General features: G+C 40.1%; 1 protein-coding gene across 4 annotated transcripts in view; it reads left to right on the top strand.

Moving 5' to 3' along the window:
- The window catches only part of rock2a (rho-associated, coiled-coil containing protein kinase 2a), a 74,321-nt gene that overhangs the window by 33,463 nt on the left and 27,527 nt on the right, over window positions 1–13,331 (top strand). For all 4 annotated transcript variants that reach the window (XM_080414904.1, XM_080414905.1, XM_080414903.1 and 1 more), the window contains exons 9-18: window positions 613–772; window positions 1,071–1,134; window positions 4,546–4,634; window positions 5,276–5,324; window positions 6,158–6,293; window positions 8,612–8,703; window positions 9,007–9,253; window positions 10,512–10,618; window positions 11,477–11,630; window positions 12,574–12,734. In XM_080414904.1, coding sequence (XP_080271030.1) covers window positions 613–772; window positions 1,071–1,134; window positions 4,546–4,634; window positions 5,276–5,324; window positions 6,158–6,293; window positions 8,612–8,703; window positions 9,007–9,253; window positions 10,512–10,618; window positions 11,477–11,630; window positions 12,574–12,734 — 1,259 coding nt within the window. The remainder of the gene's footprint in view (window positions 1–612; window positions 773–1,070; window positions 1,135–4,545; window positions 4,635–5,275; window positions 5,325–6,157; window positions 6,294–8,611; window positions 8,704–9,006; window positions 9,254–10,511; window positions 10,619–11,476; window positions 11,631–12,573; window positions 12,735–13,331) is intronic.

Genomic DNA, 13,331 nt, shown 5'->3' with positions numbered 1-13,331 from the left:
ACCTTGTATCTCCATATTTTAACTTTTTGTGTTTTTTTTATAAATTAAAGCCCTACTTGGGGTGCCAATGGCGTAGTGGTTAGGGCGCGTACCACATACAGTATAGGCTCTAATGCAGCCTGACAGCGAGTCGCAGGTTTGATTCCCGAGCCCGACGACCTTTGCTGTGTGTCACCTCCTGTCACTCTACTATCCAATTAAAGGCAGAAAAGCCCCAAAAAATTCCCTCCCCAAAAAAATCGAGATTAACGCCCTACTACTTGATCATACTACAGCGTCACACAAAAGTATCAAAAGTAGCAGATCCAAAAGCTTGAAACGCGGTGCGTTGCGTTTTGAGCTTGTAGATCAAAAGTAACAGTTTTAACAGTTTTGCTTCCACCCAACACCGACAATATACTGTAGTTTAGGGGGATCAAAAACAGCCAAAATGAGTTTATTCTGTATTTCTCCACAGACTCTTGACTTTTCAGTCAATCTTCAGTGTAGGATGTTGACAAAACGAAGTGGTTCTTAGCACAATTGAATCGAATAAAATATTCTAGTCTTGGACTGGTATTTTTCACATTGCGATCTGTATTCTTACGTCTCTCTCTTCTTCTTCTTTGTCAGCGGTTGCGCCAGTGGTCCCAGAGCTTAGCAGTGACATCGACACCAGTAACTTTGATGAAATTGAAGAGATAAAGGGCGATGTGGAGAGTTTCCCAACGCCTAAGGCCTTTGTTGGAAATCAGCTGCCCTTTGTTGGATTCACCTATTTCAAGGAGGACCAGTAAGGCTTCTGTTTTACTGTCAGTTGCTGTTCATACAGAAACGCTGTTTTCTTGTAACATAGGTCATTTCTATAAACATAGGTTCGTATAACAGGGCATTGTGTGAGTGCTTTAGGAAATAACTGCGTTTATGTTTTGAGGTTAAGTATTTGTAACATTCAGGAATGTTAAGGAGAAACATTTAAGAAGAAACGAAAGTAAACATATAAACTTGGCAAACAATGTTCTTGAACGTACCTCTGGCTATATTTTATATGTTCATAGCATAGTTACAACTTTCTACTTTTCTTTCTCCAGACTGCTAATCGCCTCAAATAATAGCTCAGATGCACATGAAAATTCAGCAACCATGAAAGGAGAGGTGAGTACTTGGAAGCATTCCATCTGAACCGCACAATGTGGACTTATGCAAATAATGTCAACGTGGAGTGCAAGCTTCACAACATAACTAGAGAGACATAGCCTCACATCAGCGCTCATAACATCCTCATGAATATTTTAAATACGCTGACTCAAAGTAAGAGTGAATTGAAGCATAAAGAAAGATTTCTAGGTTCAACCGCATGAACCCTAGAGTCCCTATTCTGGACATGGTGTGTTTTACGACGCGTTGTGTGCTTGTAGATCGGCTATTTAAAGAGATTTGGTGTAGAGGGAAGAAAGGAGGGGGCCAAGTATAGACGACCCCTGGGGGACCCCGGTATATAGGGTTCAAGTTGATATGGAAGCCCGCATGTCTTCATGTTGCACAGCTTCCATAGAAGCTATTATTTTAAGATTAGAGCATTTGAAGTGGACAAACTAGCAATATGTTGAGAAGCATCTTCCATAAAATCTATATTTCATGAAGGTTAAAGCCTCAATCAGTGATTTCTTCACCTGGTTGGCAGTATGTAGAACAGCAGGAACAATCATCATCATTTTACATATTGTGTTTAACCCATTAAGACCTGGAACGCATCTGTGTCATTTTTAGATTTTGAGCTAAAAAGCATTATTTTACACTTTAGCTATTGAAAAATAGCAGATATACAATATACTTGTAGATCTTTATTTATTTTTTTCGCAAAAATGTGTCCAAATCTTTGAATATATATTGTTTTAAAGCGAACATTTTTAACATTTTTAAGCAAATCATTGCTTCTGGGGGTCCCTGGAACAAAATATTTTGAGATTGTTGTCAGCGGCCAAATACATATCATTTTGGGGGTCCTTGACATGAAAAAGTTTGAGCACCACTGATACGTTTTTTCAGAATACTGTTGGTCATACAAACATTTTCAGTTATTTTACTTTGTGCTATGACTTCTGCATTGCACATAAAAACTCAAGGACCTTCCAGGTAGATGAAGCCAAAGCTAATCAGGGTTAATCTCACTGCTGTTTTCCACTCATTACTTTATAATTAACATTAGCGTGTGTTTTGTGTCCGGATTGTACGCATCCAGTTATGGGTTATTGCAACCCGCTGGTGTCATAAAGTCAGACCGGCTCTGGGGCCGCCACAATCATGACATTTCAGTTGACAATATAAATAATTGCGATTAACGGTTTTAATTGTGTTTTTGGAACCTGTAGATAATTAAAAATAAATCGGTGGGCTTTTGTGCTTGCATAGCTGATCTACAAGCTTGTAGATCTACGATTTCCACTATTTTCTTTTTATGTTTTTTGACAGATGAATGGAAAAACGGTTGTGCAAAATAATTGTCATTAGCTCAAATGATTGCGATCCCGCCATTATGTAATATTTGTGACAGCTCTCCTCCCAAATCCAAATATGCGTTGGCCTCCTGACCACCTTCTGTCATGTCGCATTACCTATTGATTATTCATGTTCTGTAAAAGTATAGTATTGCAGGTGCTATGGAGATCGTAACTGCATAAATATGTCATGTAAATGCAGTATTCCGGTCGAGACATTTGTGCATGCCTGATGAAGGGCTGTGACTCAATTTTGGAGGTTTCCACTTTCCAAGCTCCGGCGCGTTATGGAACAACTCTTCACAATTTGTATTTGTGAAATGATATATTGCAGGAAATGGCTAGTACACTATATCCTTAAATTAAGTCCAGATCTGTTGCTTAAACTTTGTATTTCCAGTCATTTTTATCTCGGTTATCTTAACACATTGAGTGCCAAAAACGGTCCGGACCGTTTTTCATAATCCAAACGAGGAGTGCCAAAAACGGTCCGGACCGTTTTTGAGAAAAAAAAGATTTTTTTTTTTTTTAAAGATTTAAACTCCAATCCCCTTCCTGGTTAACTTATGACTTCAAAAGCCTGTATCTCGGCTCCTGTGTACATTTTCTTTTTCTTTTGTATTTTTGACTATTTTCGACTATTTTCAACTGGCTGCAACTATGGAACGGATTACCTAATGTTTTTAATTTTTTTCCCCCTGATTGTACGAGACCCCTGTGTGTGTAATGAGGGGATCACCGTGAGGACGGTGATCACTGAAAATATTTTGTGACTACCGGTACTTGAAAAAGGTTCAAAAATGGTTAAAAATCCAGGCACTGTGAGTACCCTGTTTAAAAAAACCCTGGCACTCAATGTGTTAACATACTTGATACGAGACCAATTTCCATGTATCTAGACCAAAAAGTGCAATGATAGATTATCTTCATTTGTGAAAAAAAAGAGAAAAAAATATATTTTTGTCATTCCTAATCTGTTTTATCTATTGCCTTTTAACTGGATATTAAAGCTGGAAGACGGTGTGTGATAGCGGATGGTTCTCATGGAACGTTGGGTGTGACTCAGATTTAAGTAATCATAAACATATGTGGTGTGCACTTTAGTTCAAGAGGCCGTTGGTTTGATGCTTCACGTGACCAGGGGGATTTTTGCTGATCCTTAAAAGGTGTTAAATTCATTTATGTAAAAATAAGGCAGTTTAAAAGACATACAAAGTCTAAAATGTATGCTTCAAATGCTGCAGACTCGTCAAATTTGATTTAGGATTTGTTATTCTTGCGTTGTATTTGTGCTTTTTTTGTTATTGATACATTAGTCCCAACCACTATACCCTATATTCTTAGTTCAAACCATGAATGACAGCAGTGTTATTATTGTGAATAGCCGATGTACAAGCTCACACCGTGTCAGGCTATTTTCTCCGAATGTCCTCCCCCAGAATAGGAATGCTAGTGTTAAGCTTGTTACATTTTATTCTTACCACTGGTGTAAAGTAACTAAGTACATTTACTCAAGTACTGTACTTGAGTACACTTTTGAGGATTCTTTACTTTACTGGAGTATTTACCATATTCAATACTTTTACTTCTACTCCACTACATCTCAGAGGCAAATAGTATACTTTTACTCCACTACAATTATTTGAACATTTTTGTTACTAGTTACTTTTCAGATATAAATTATTATATTATAAAACACACATCAACCACTTTAGCCATATTTTATACGTAGGCTTTTTGAAAATAGGGCGATCTACAAGCCCACAACGCATCGCATTGTAGATCTGCTATTTTCAAACATTTTAGTACTTTTACATTTGGTACTTTAAGTATATTTTGATGCCAATACTTTTGTACTTTTACTCAAGTAACATTTTGAACACAGGCCTTTTACTTGTAATAGAGTACTTCCATATCATGGTATTGATACTTTTATTTAAGTAAAAAATGTGAGTACTTTTTCCACCACTGATTCTGACTGGCAGGAAAGTTTGAAAAAGGCTTAAATCTAAGTTGCCTAACCCTGTAGAAAGCCTGTGTGACTCTTCTCTCCTGTCTCTCTCCTCAGTCGGCAGCACTACAGAAGAAACTCCACCATCTGGAGGAGCACCTCAACAATGAGATGCAGTCCAAAGACGAACTAGAGCACAAATACAGGTAAATGTTGGAAAAATTCTGCATCCAGTCCTATGCGCTGAGAAATCCCCAAATTTAATATTTGTATATATTTTTTCTACATAAATGAATGCCCTATTTTATACTTTGTCGTATGACAGTGTCATGCAGAAGTAGCAAAAAATAGCCATCTAGAAGCTCAGAACGCATTGCGCTTGTAGATCTGCTATTTTTTTAATTGTTTGAAAATTATAATGATATGCCCAAAATTTGGGAGGCCAGCTTGAAAGTGGTTAAGTGTGTCTGTGGGTTTTATCAATATTGAAGCAATGAAAAGTATAAAAAGTAACGAGAGCTTGTCTCTAAATCACGTCATTGGATCCAGGTTCTTTTTTTCCATTTCCTGAAAAGCAAAAGTTTTGGACGTGGTTTCCACCCGACATGTTTGAGACTTAATGTCCCTTTCTCGTTCACTCGTCACCACAAAGCCTGATTTACACTCGGTTGTGTGCCAGTGTGCGCACGGAAATAGCCGATCTACAAGCTCACGGCGCGTCGCAGCACGGCGAGTCGGGAGCTTGTAGTTCGGCTATTTTTGGAGACACTGGCGCGTAACTGCTATCTATAAATCAGGCTTAATACCGGAGCTGTTTTTAACATTCTGCAATGTTTTCTTTGCTCAGGACGGCCACCGGTCGTCTAGAGAAGATCTCCAAAGAGCTGGAAGAAGAGGTAAGCTACAGTAGTTTAGACGTAGAGTAAAATGCGGAGAGATCTTCTATGACACCTGTTGCTGTTAATGTTTTTTATTCATGGTGTCCTGTTGCTGCTCTGTTTGACAAATCCTATTTTGGGCATGAAGGCCTTGCTCACTGTGTAGGCAGATCGCTTTTCTTCTGTTATTGTTTGTCTGGTTCTACAGGCTCAAATAGTTTGATCTGACTGGGTTGCTTTTCTCATTCAGAGTTACCACAATATGTAATGGAGCAATTATTCCCTGCATGACTGAATGTCTTAAGAAAACTAGCAATCTTATCTATTCTGTACATGTCTTCCAAACAATATATTCCAGTGGCAATTTAGGGATCCAATTCTTACAGAACCGGTTACAGGATTACATGGCATTGTAAATTGTGTCTCACAGGAGTTTTGAGTAGCTTATCAAAACGTTTTCTTATCATGTTAAGCCTTTTTTTCTTGAAAGAGGTGTTGACACTTTCTTCGCCGAAGCAAAAAAATCATAAATTATTTTGTTTATCTGAGGGTGACAGTATATATATATGAATGAATAGGGCATTCAAATACAGTACAGTATTGTACAGTACAGTTAAGAATGCAGTGTGAATATTAGAGTTATTATATTATATACAGTATATATTGTACATTTTCTTCTTTAATCCCTGACATGTAACATTAACACAAGATACCACAGAAAGTAAGACAAAGGACGAGGCAAAAAACTGCATGCAAAACAAGTACCAGTAAGAAAAAAAGTACAATGTATTAATTAAAAGTAGAACTTAAAAAAAACGTCATCAAACTTTTACCGCGTTGCTGTTTGGCAGGTGACTGGCAGAAAGAACCTGGAGTCTACTTTGAGGCAGCTGGAGAGAGAGAAGGCCCTGCTGCAGCACAAGAGCCTGGAGAGCCACCGCAAGGCGGAGAGCGAGGCCGACCGCAAGCGCTGCCTGGAGAATGAAGGTACACTGGAACTGTGCTTCTCAAAGTGGGGTTCGGAATCCATTGATGCCCGTTAATGTTACTTGCATCAAGGCAATTATGTTGTGTTTCTGCATCAAATAGAACTACCCCTGATCTAAGATACCATAAACTCCAAGAATTTTTACAAGTGACCCTCTGTGGTATTACCTATATAATTTATTGTTTGATCTGTTCTGTTCTAAAAGGGATAGTCCCAATCCTTGTTTCTGATTGGCTAATAATACTACTACTACTACTAATAATCATAATAATAATAGTCTTTATTGTCCCACAGGGATATTCATGTTCACAGTCTGTTCCACAGAAGAAAAACAAACACACAATATAGCCCAAAACAACATAACATAAGACCAATGAAGTCCCCAGGATACATAGCTTGGCGTAGTATCTGTGGGGAAATTAACAAAAGCATGAGATGTTAACGTGTCACAATCAGCATATCACTCGTGATAGGATAGGAGGTTCACTACTAGAGCACTGTTTCCCAAACACTGGCTCGGGACCCAAAAATGGGTCGCTGACCCATTTTTATGCTCCGCGAGAAAACATCCTTACATAAAAAAATATATATACTATTGTTTCAAAAGATTTTCAAAAGAATGTCATAAATAAATACAGAAACCAAAGAAATTCCATACATTTCCTCCAAAAAATTTTAAACTTAAGAAGTAGCCTAGTGAAATTAGCAGAGATGTACAAGCTCACAACGTGGCGCCACGTTGTGAGCTTGTACATCTGTTATTTTCACTAGTTTGGGTCTTGGGGAGATATAAAATTTCCCTTTTGGGTCTTGAGCTAAAACGTTTGGGAACCATTGCATTAGCTGATAGCCTGGCAATAGCCTCATTTATGGGATGGACTGACATATTGTAGGTTTTACCACCACCTACTGGTCAAATAAATGCCTACTTGATGTTGAGCTAAAGGGAGGGGGGGGGACTATTCTAGAAGCTGTCACGACTGTGTAATCTCAAGCCATTTCTTTTAAGGATTACGCACGCCTCAAGTTCAATAAATGTCCAGTTTAACATGCTCGCACGATGCATATTTCCGCAGCCCTGCTTTTCCTTTGTTGTGCTTCAGGAAAACCTTTTCCTTCGGCCATATGTAAATGATACATTATGGTATCCGACGTCCATGATGCACTTGTTATGGTGGACCGCCAGAAATGCACACAGATAAACAGGATCGGATTTAGGGATAGTAACTTTCAACTTTAACCCATTAAGACCTGGAACGCATCGGTGTCACTTTTTGATTTGAGCTAAAAAGCATTATTTTACACTTTTGGCTTTTAAAAAATAGCAGATCTACAAGCTCATAGCGCGGCACCGAGTGCCGCGCTACGAGCTTGTAGATCTGCTATTTTTGAAAAATCTTGAAAATGTGTTTAAATCTTTGAATATATATATATATTAAAGCGAATATTTTTAACTCAAATCTTTGCTTCTGGTGGTCCCTGGAACAATCATTTGAGATGGGGCTCTGCGGCTAAATACATATCATTTTGGGGGTCCTTGACATGAAAAAGATTTTGAGCACCACTGATATACAGTAGAAACGTATGTTTTTCAGAAAACTGTTGGGATTTAGGAGACATGCAGAATCGGCTTCAGGTCTTAATGGGTTAACCATGTCTGATGGGGGGGTAGAATCTCAATTCTGCTTTTGTTCTGACTGTCATAACGTCCAATATATCCATGAATTATTTGCGAATACACTGCTGTTGGGGAGTATTATCTCGTGGTCAAATGTAACTGAAATCAACACAAAGGGTAAAGTGAAAGTGAACTTTAGTTTTTTTTTTTTACTAATACCGGTAGTATTTATATCTTCTTTGAGAAGATTAAACTCATTTGGGGGTTGTCACTTTTGGGAAAGAAATCCACTTTGTATCGATTTGAACCGAAAGATAATCCAACCCCAGACGTGGTTGAGGTTTTGGCTCATAATGTGCTCAAACAGTGAACAGTGGGGTTGAGGTTTTTAGCTCATACAGTTTGTGTTTGCTCTGTAATCTTTAACAGTGAACAGTGTGGTTGAGGTTTTAGCTCATCGTTGCTGTCGGGCAGAAACCTCTTATCTCCATATTCCAACTGTTTGTGTTTTTCCGTAAATTACCGCCCCTCTTGATCATACTGCATTAAAAATAGCAGATCCGCGAGCTCGAAGCTTGTAGATCTGCTTCTTTTGATGCTTTTGAATTTGAATGCTGAAAAGCAACAGTGTTGGACATATGAGGTTTCCACCCGACAGAAACGTCATACAGTCTGTTGTTGCTCTGTGCTCTTTAACAGTGAACAGCCTGCGAGACCAGCTGGATGACATGAAGAGAAGGAACCAGAACTCACACATCTCCAATGAGAAGAACATCCACCTTCAGAAACAGGTCGGCCACCTAAAGCCTCCAAGAATATTTAACCCATTTTAAAATAAAATACATTTTAATGAAATAATTGCTCTTTTTGGGGGGATTTCATTGTGTTAACCTGGCATTGTGTTAACCTGGCATAACTTGAGCATACCGAAGTACATTTTCAATTAAAAACCTGACACCAGAAACGGTTCCAAATGTGACTGAACCGATTCCGGTTCCTCAATGTTGGATCCGGTTCCTCCCGATTCCTCCGGATCCCAACAACCCTAGACATTCACAACCGCTTTTCTTTTTTTTTTGTGCCCCGCCTGTCAGCTGGAGGAGGCCAACACGCTGCTGCGCGCCGAGTCGGAGGCGGCGGCGCGGCTCCGCAAGACGCAGACGGAGGGCAGCAAGCAGCTGCAGCAGATGGAGGCCAACGGGCGCGAGCTGCAGGACAAGTGCTGCATGCTGGAGCGCGGCAAGCTGAGCCTGGAGAAGGAGTGCATCGGCCTGCAGGCCGCCCTGGAGGCCGAGAGGAGGGAGCACAGCCAGGGCTCCGAGACCATCACTGACCTGATGGGTGAGAGAGAGAGAGAGAGGGAGAGAGAGAGAGAGAGACGGACGGAGGCTTTGATTGTTGTGGGCACAGGGTGGGATCAGTTTAGTCCGCTGTCCTGTAATGCACTGTTTCCCCAAACACTGCGCCGCGGACCCATTTTTATGTGTCGCGAGAAATTATCCTTGCATGGAAAAATATGTATGATTGTTTCAAAGGCTAAGAAGAAAATAATAATACAAATCAAACATTTTTCAAAACAATGTCATAAATAAATGCAGAAATCAAAGAAATTCCATACATTTACCCCCAAAAACTTTTAAGAAATAGCCTTGTGAAAATAGCAGATGTACATGCTCACAACGTGGCACGAAGCGACACGTTGTGAGCTTGTACATCTGCTGTTTTCACTAGTTTGGGTCAAACTAGTGAAAATAGTGATAACATTTCCCTTTTGGGTCTTGAGCTAAAAACGTTGGGAACCGCTGCTGTAATGAACATGTCCTGTATTCCTGGAAAGTCCTGCATCATGCCCAGGCCCGGAATTTCATCATTTTTAGGGTCAAGGCCACTTGGCCTTCGGTGGTGTAAATTGTTTGAGTTCACTAAGGCCAAATGCCAAGACTCCAATCCACTTCCTGGTTAACTTATGACTTCAAAAGCCTGTATCTCGGCTCCTGTGTACTTTTTTTTTTTACAATGTATTTTTGATTATTTTCAACTGGCTGCAACTATGGAACGGATTACGGAATGTTTTTAATTTTTTTCCCCCCGATTGTACGAGACCTCTATGTGTGTAATGAGGGGATCACCGTGAGGACGGAGATCACTGAAAATATTTTGTGACTACTTGAAAAAGGTTCAAAAATGGTAAAAAATCCCGGCACTCAACGTATAATATTTTAATAAACCTCTGGCACCCCAAGTGTTAATACTATAACTGTCAGTGAAATGAGTAAATAAATAAGCTGTTTATTTCATGAAATAATTTGATTGGTATTTAACAATTACCAGTTAACAGTTCATACACACTACAGCCTTGGATCAATCAAGGGGCATCAAGGCCACTATGGCCCTCGGAGCAGATAATTTTTGAGGGGCATAAAGGCCAAACTGAGGGGCAGAATGAGTGAGTGAGCATGTATGTATGTATATTTTACTGAGAGACGGGGAAGAAGGACCCAAGATACTTGCTGCACGTGCATGTGAACACATTTCCAGGCTCACTCTGTGACCGCTGTGCCCTTTTTCTCTCTCGACTCTGATCTGGGCTTGTGTATAGGACGTATTTCTGGCCTGGAAGACGAGGGGCGGCAGGCGAGACAGGCTCTGTCTAAGGCTGACACGGAGAAGAGACAGCTCCAAGAGAAACTAACTGATCTGGAGAAGGTACACCTTTTGAAACTATTCAATCTTACAAGCTTCTGGTTGTCACATTTCTCAATTGTATTGGTTGGTTCTTAAAGGTGCAGTAAGTGATTTTTTTTTTGGTGGTGTTGGTTAAAATGAGTGTTTAATAGCTCTATATTCTCAAAGTACTCATTGCTACAGGGTGTTTGTGCAGTAACAGGGGTCTCCCCGTCTCGCCAGCTCTTCAGAAAGCAGAAAATACATGTTCCGGGTGGGATACCTATTTTGTCAAATTAGGAGAGAGAAAGATGCCGGATAAACAAGTGCTATTGGAAGTGATGTGAAGTCACAAAGAAGTGAGCAGACATTATTTTTTTTAACTGGACCATTATAAATGGGTGTTCTCTGCTGATTGGATGAAATTGGCAACCCACCTGAACATTTATTTTCTGTTTTATTAAAGAGCTGGAGAGACGGGGAAACCCCCGTTACTGAACAAACCCTAGCAATGATTACCATCAGAATATAGAGCTCTTAACTTATTAACAACAAAACGTTTTGTTTTGACCAAAAAATATCACTTACCCTTCCTTTAATTTGCCCAACACTGATTGTTGGTATCATCATATATCGTCTCTGTCGGGTGGAAAACTCATATGCCCAAAACTGACTTTTCAGGATTGAAATTCAAAAATCGCAAAAGTAGCTGATCCACAAACTCAAAACGCGTCGCTTGTACTTGCCTGCTACTTTTGATGCTTTTGTGTGACGCTGCAGTATGATCAAGTAGAGCATTCATTTACGAAAAGACACAAAAAGTGAGAAGATTCTGCCCGACAGCAACGACATATACTGTAACATATCTTCTGTAACTACGCCTCGTCTTTCACCTCGCAGGAGAAGAGCAACAAGGAGATCGACCTGACCTACAAGCTGAAGGTTCTGCAGCAAGGCCTGGAGCAGGAGGAGGCGTCCCACAAGGCCACCAAAGCACGCCTGGCCGACAAGAGCAAGATCACCATCGATGGAGCCAAGTCAGAGTCCATGAAGGGTGAGAGCTGTGACCTGCGGCCAGGGTTGGAGCCGTAGCAGCTTTCGCTGGAAACAGCCGCGAAAGCTACTACGCTGAAAATAGCCTTTTCGCTGAAAATAGCAGATCGACAGGCTCACAAGTTAACGCAACACGTTGTGAGCTTGTACCTCCATTTGATAGGATTTGTACCTCTTTGTAGGATTTGTACCTCCATTTGATTTTACAGTGTAGATTAAGGGTTTTTTTTCTCTTAAAGGAGAGAGGAAAAAAATCATAAGTGGTAATTTAACTCTTGAGAGTCCATCCCACAAGTGGGAAGGGAGATCAAAAAAGAGGAAAAATTATAATTATCTACATATTTACACTAGTACCTGAGATACGATACAAAGTACAAATCTGTTACTCTGAGAGTGTACAAACGGTTCCATTTGTTCACTCTCCGAGTTATGGAGGTCACTGAAATGAAAAGGTTTTGAGACTCGCCTGGTGCAGAATGGAGCCAATGCAATGCAGAACGACCACAAGCAGCATTGTCCAACCTCTGTGTCATGTCTTTTCTCTTATGAATGACAAATTGACATTTAACCCATTAAGACCGGGAACGCATCTGTGTCATTTTAGATTTGAACCACTTTAACCATTATTTTATACTTTGGGCTATTCAGAAAATAGCAGATATACAAGCTCAGTGCAATAAATGAGCTTGTAGATCTGCTATTTTTTTTTTTTGTGAAACTTTGTGCCAATCTTTGAATATATATTTTTAAAAGTGAACATTTGTAACTCAAATCTTTTGCTTCTGGGGGATTCTACATGTCTTCTGAATCCTAACAGTTTCCCAGTCTAAAAGGGTTAAGTGGGGATGGTTTACTTGGTCAATTTGTCCTGCATGTGATCATCATGGTGTGGCTGTGTGTGTGATGTGTTCCATCATGGTTTCTTTTCTCATAATGCCCTGCAGAGCTGGAGCAGAAGCTGGCCGAGGAGCGCGCGGCCAAGCTGCGGCTGGAGAACCGCATGCTGGAGCTGGAGAAGCACAGCAGCATGACGGACTGCGACTACAAGCAGGCCCTGCAGAAGCTGGACGAGCTCCGCAGCACCAAGGACCGGCTCACGGAGGAGGTGTGTGTGTGTGTGCCCGTGCGCGCGCTAAAACAGTGGTTCTCAAACGTTTTCATGTCAAGAACCCCCAAAATGTTATGTGTTTACCGAGTGCCGCACTATTAGGGCTAGTCACGATTATGACATTTTACATGACGATTAATAGTCACACAAATAATTGCGATAAAAACAATTTCATTGTGGTTTTGTCACTGGAGCATATGAATACAAATGTAATTTCTGTTTGGCTTTGAAGTTGCACAGGGCAAATATGACAAATAACCAAAATTTATGACTGACATATTTAATACTTCACTAAAAAAAAAACATTAATAGTGTGAAATAGACGATCTATAAGCTCACAACGCGTCACATCGAGCCATTGAGGGAATTATAAATAAGTCATACAAGTCAGTACATACTATAAGTCCATTGTGAACGTGAGTCAAGTCAAAGGAGGAGTCAATATAAATCCAAACTAGAAAAGGTGCTCCTCCTTCAGAAATGGCAGATCTACAAGCTCATATGGTGCGGCACTCGGTGCCGCACCATATGAGCTTGTAGATCTGCTATTTTTGAATAGCCAAATAAATCTAAAAATGACACAGATGCGTTCCC

This window comes from Gymnoscopelus braueri (assembly GCF_963280865.1).
Source record: "Gymnoscopelus braueri genome assembly, chromosome: 19".
NCBI classification, from domain to species: domain Eukaryota; kingdom Metazoa; phylum Chordata; class Actinopteri; order Myctophiformes; family Myctophidae; genus Gymnoscopelus; species Gymnoscopelus braueri.
The sequence above is the reverse complement of the archived record's forward strand: the minus strand, read 5'-3'. Positions and strand labels throughout refer to the sequence as shown.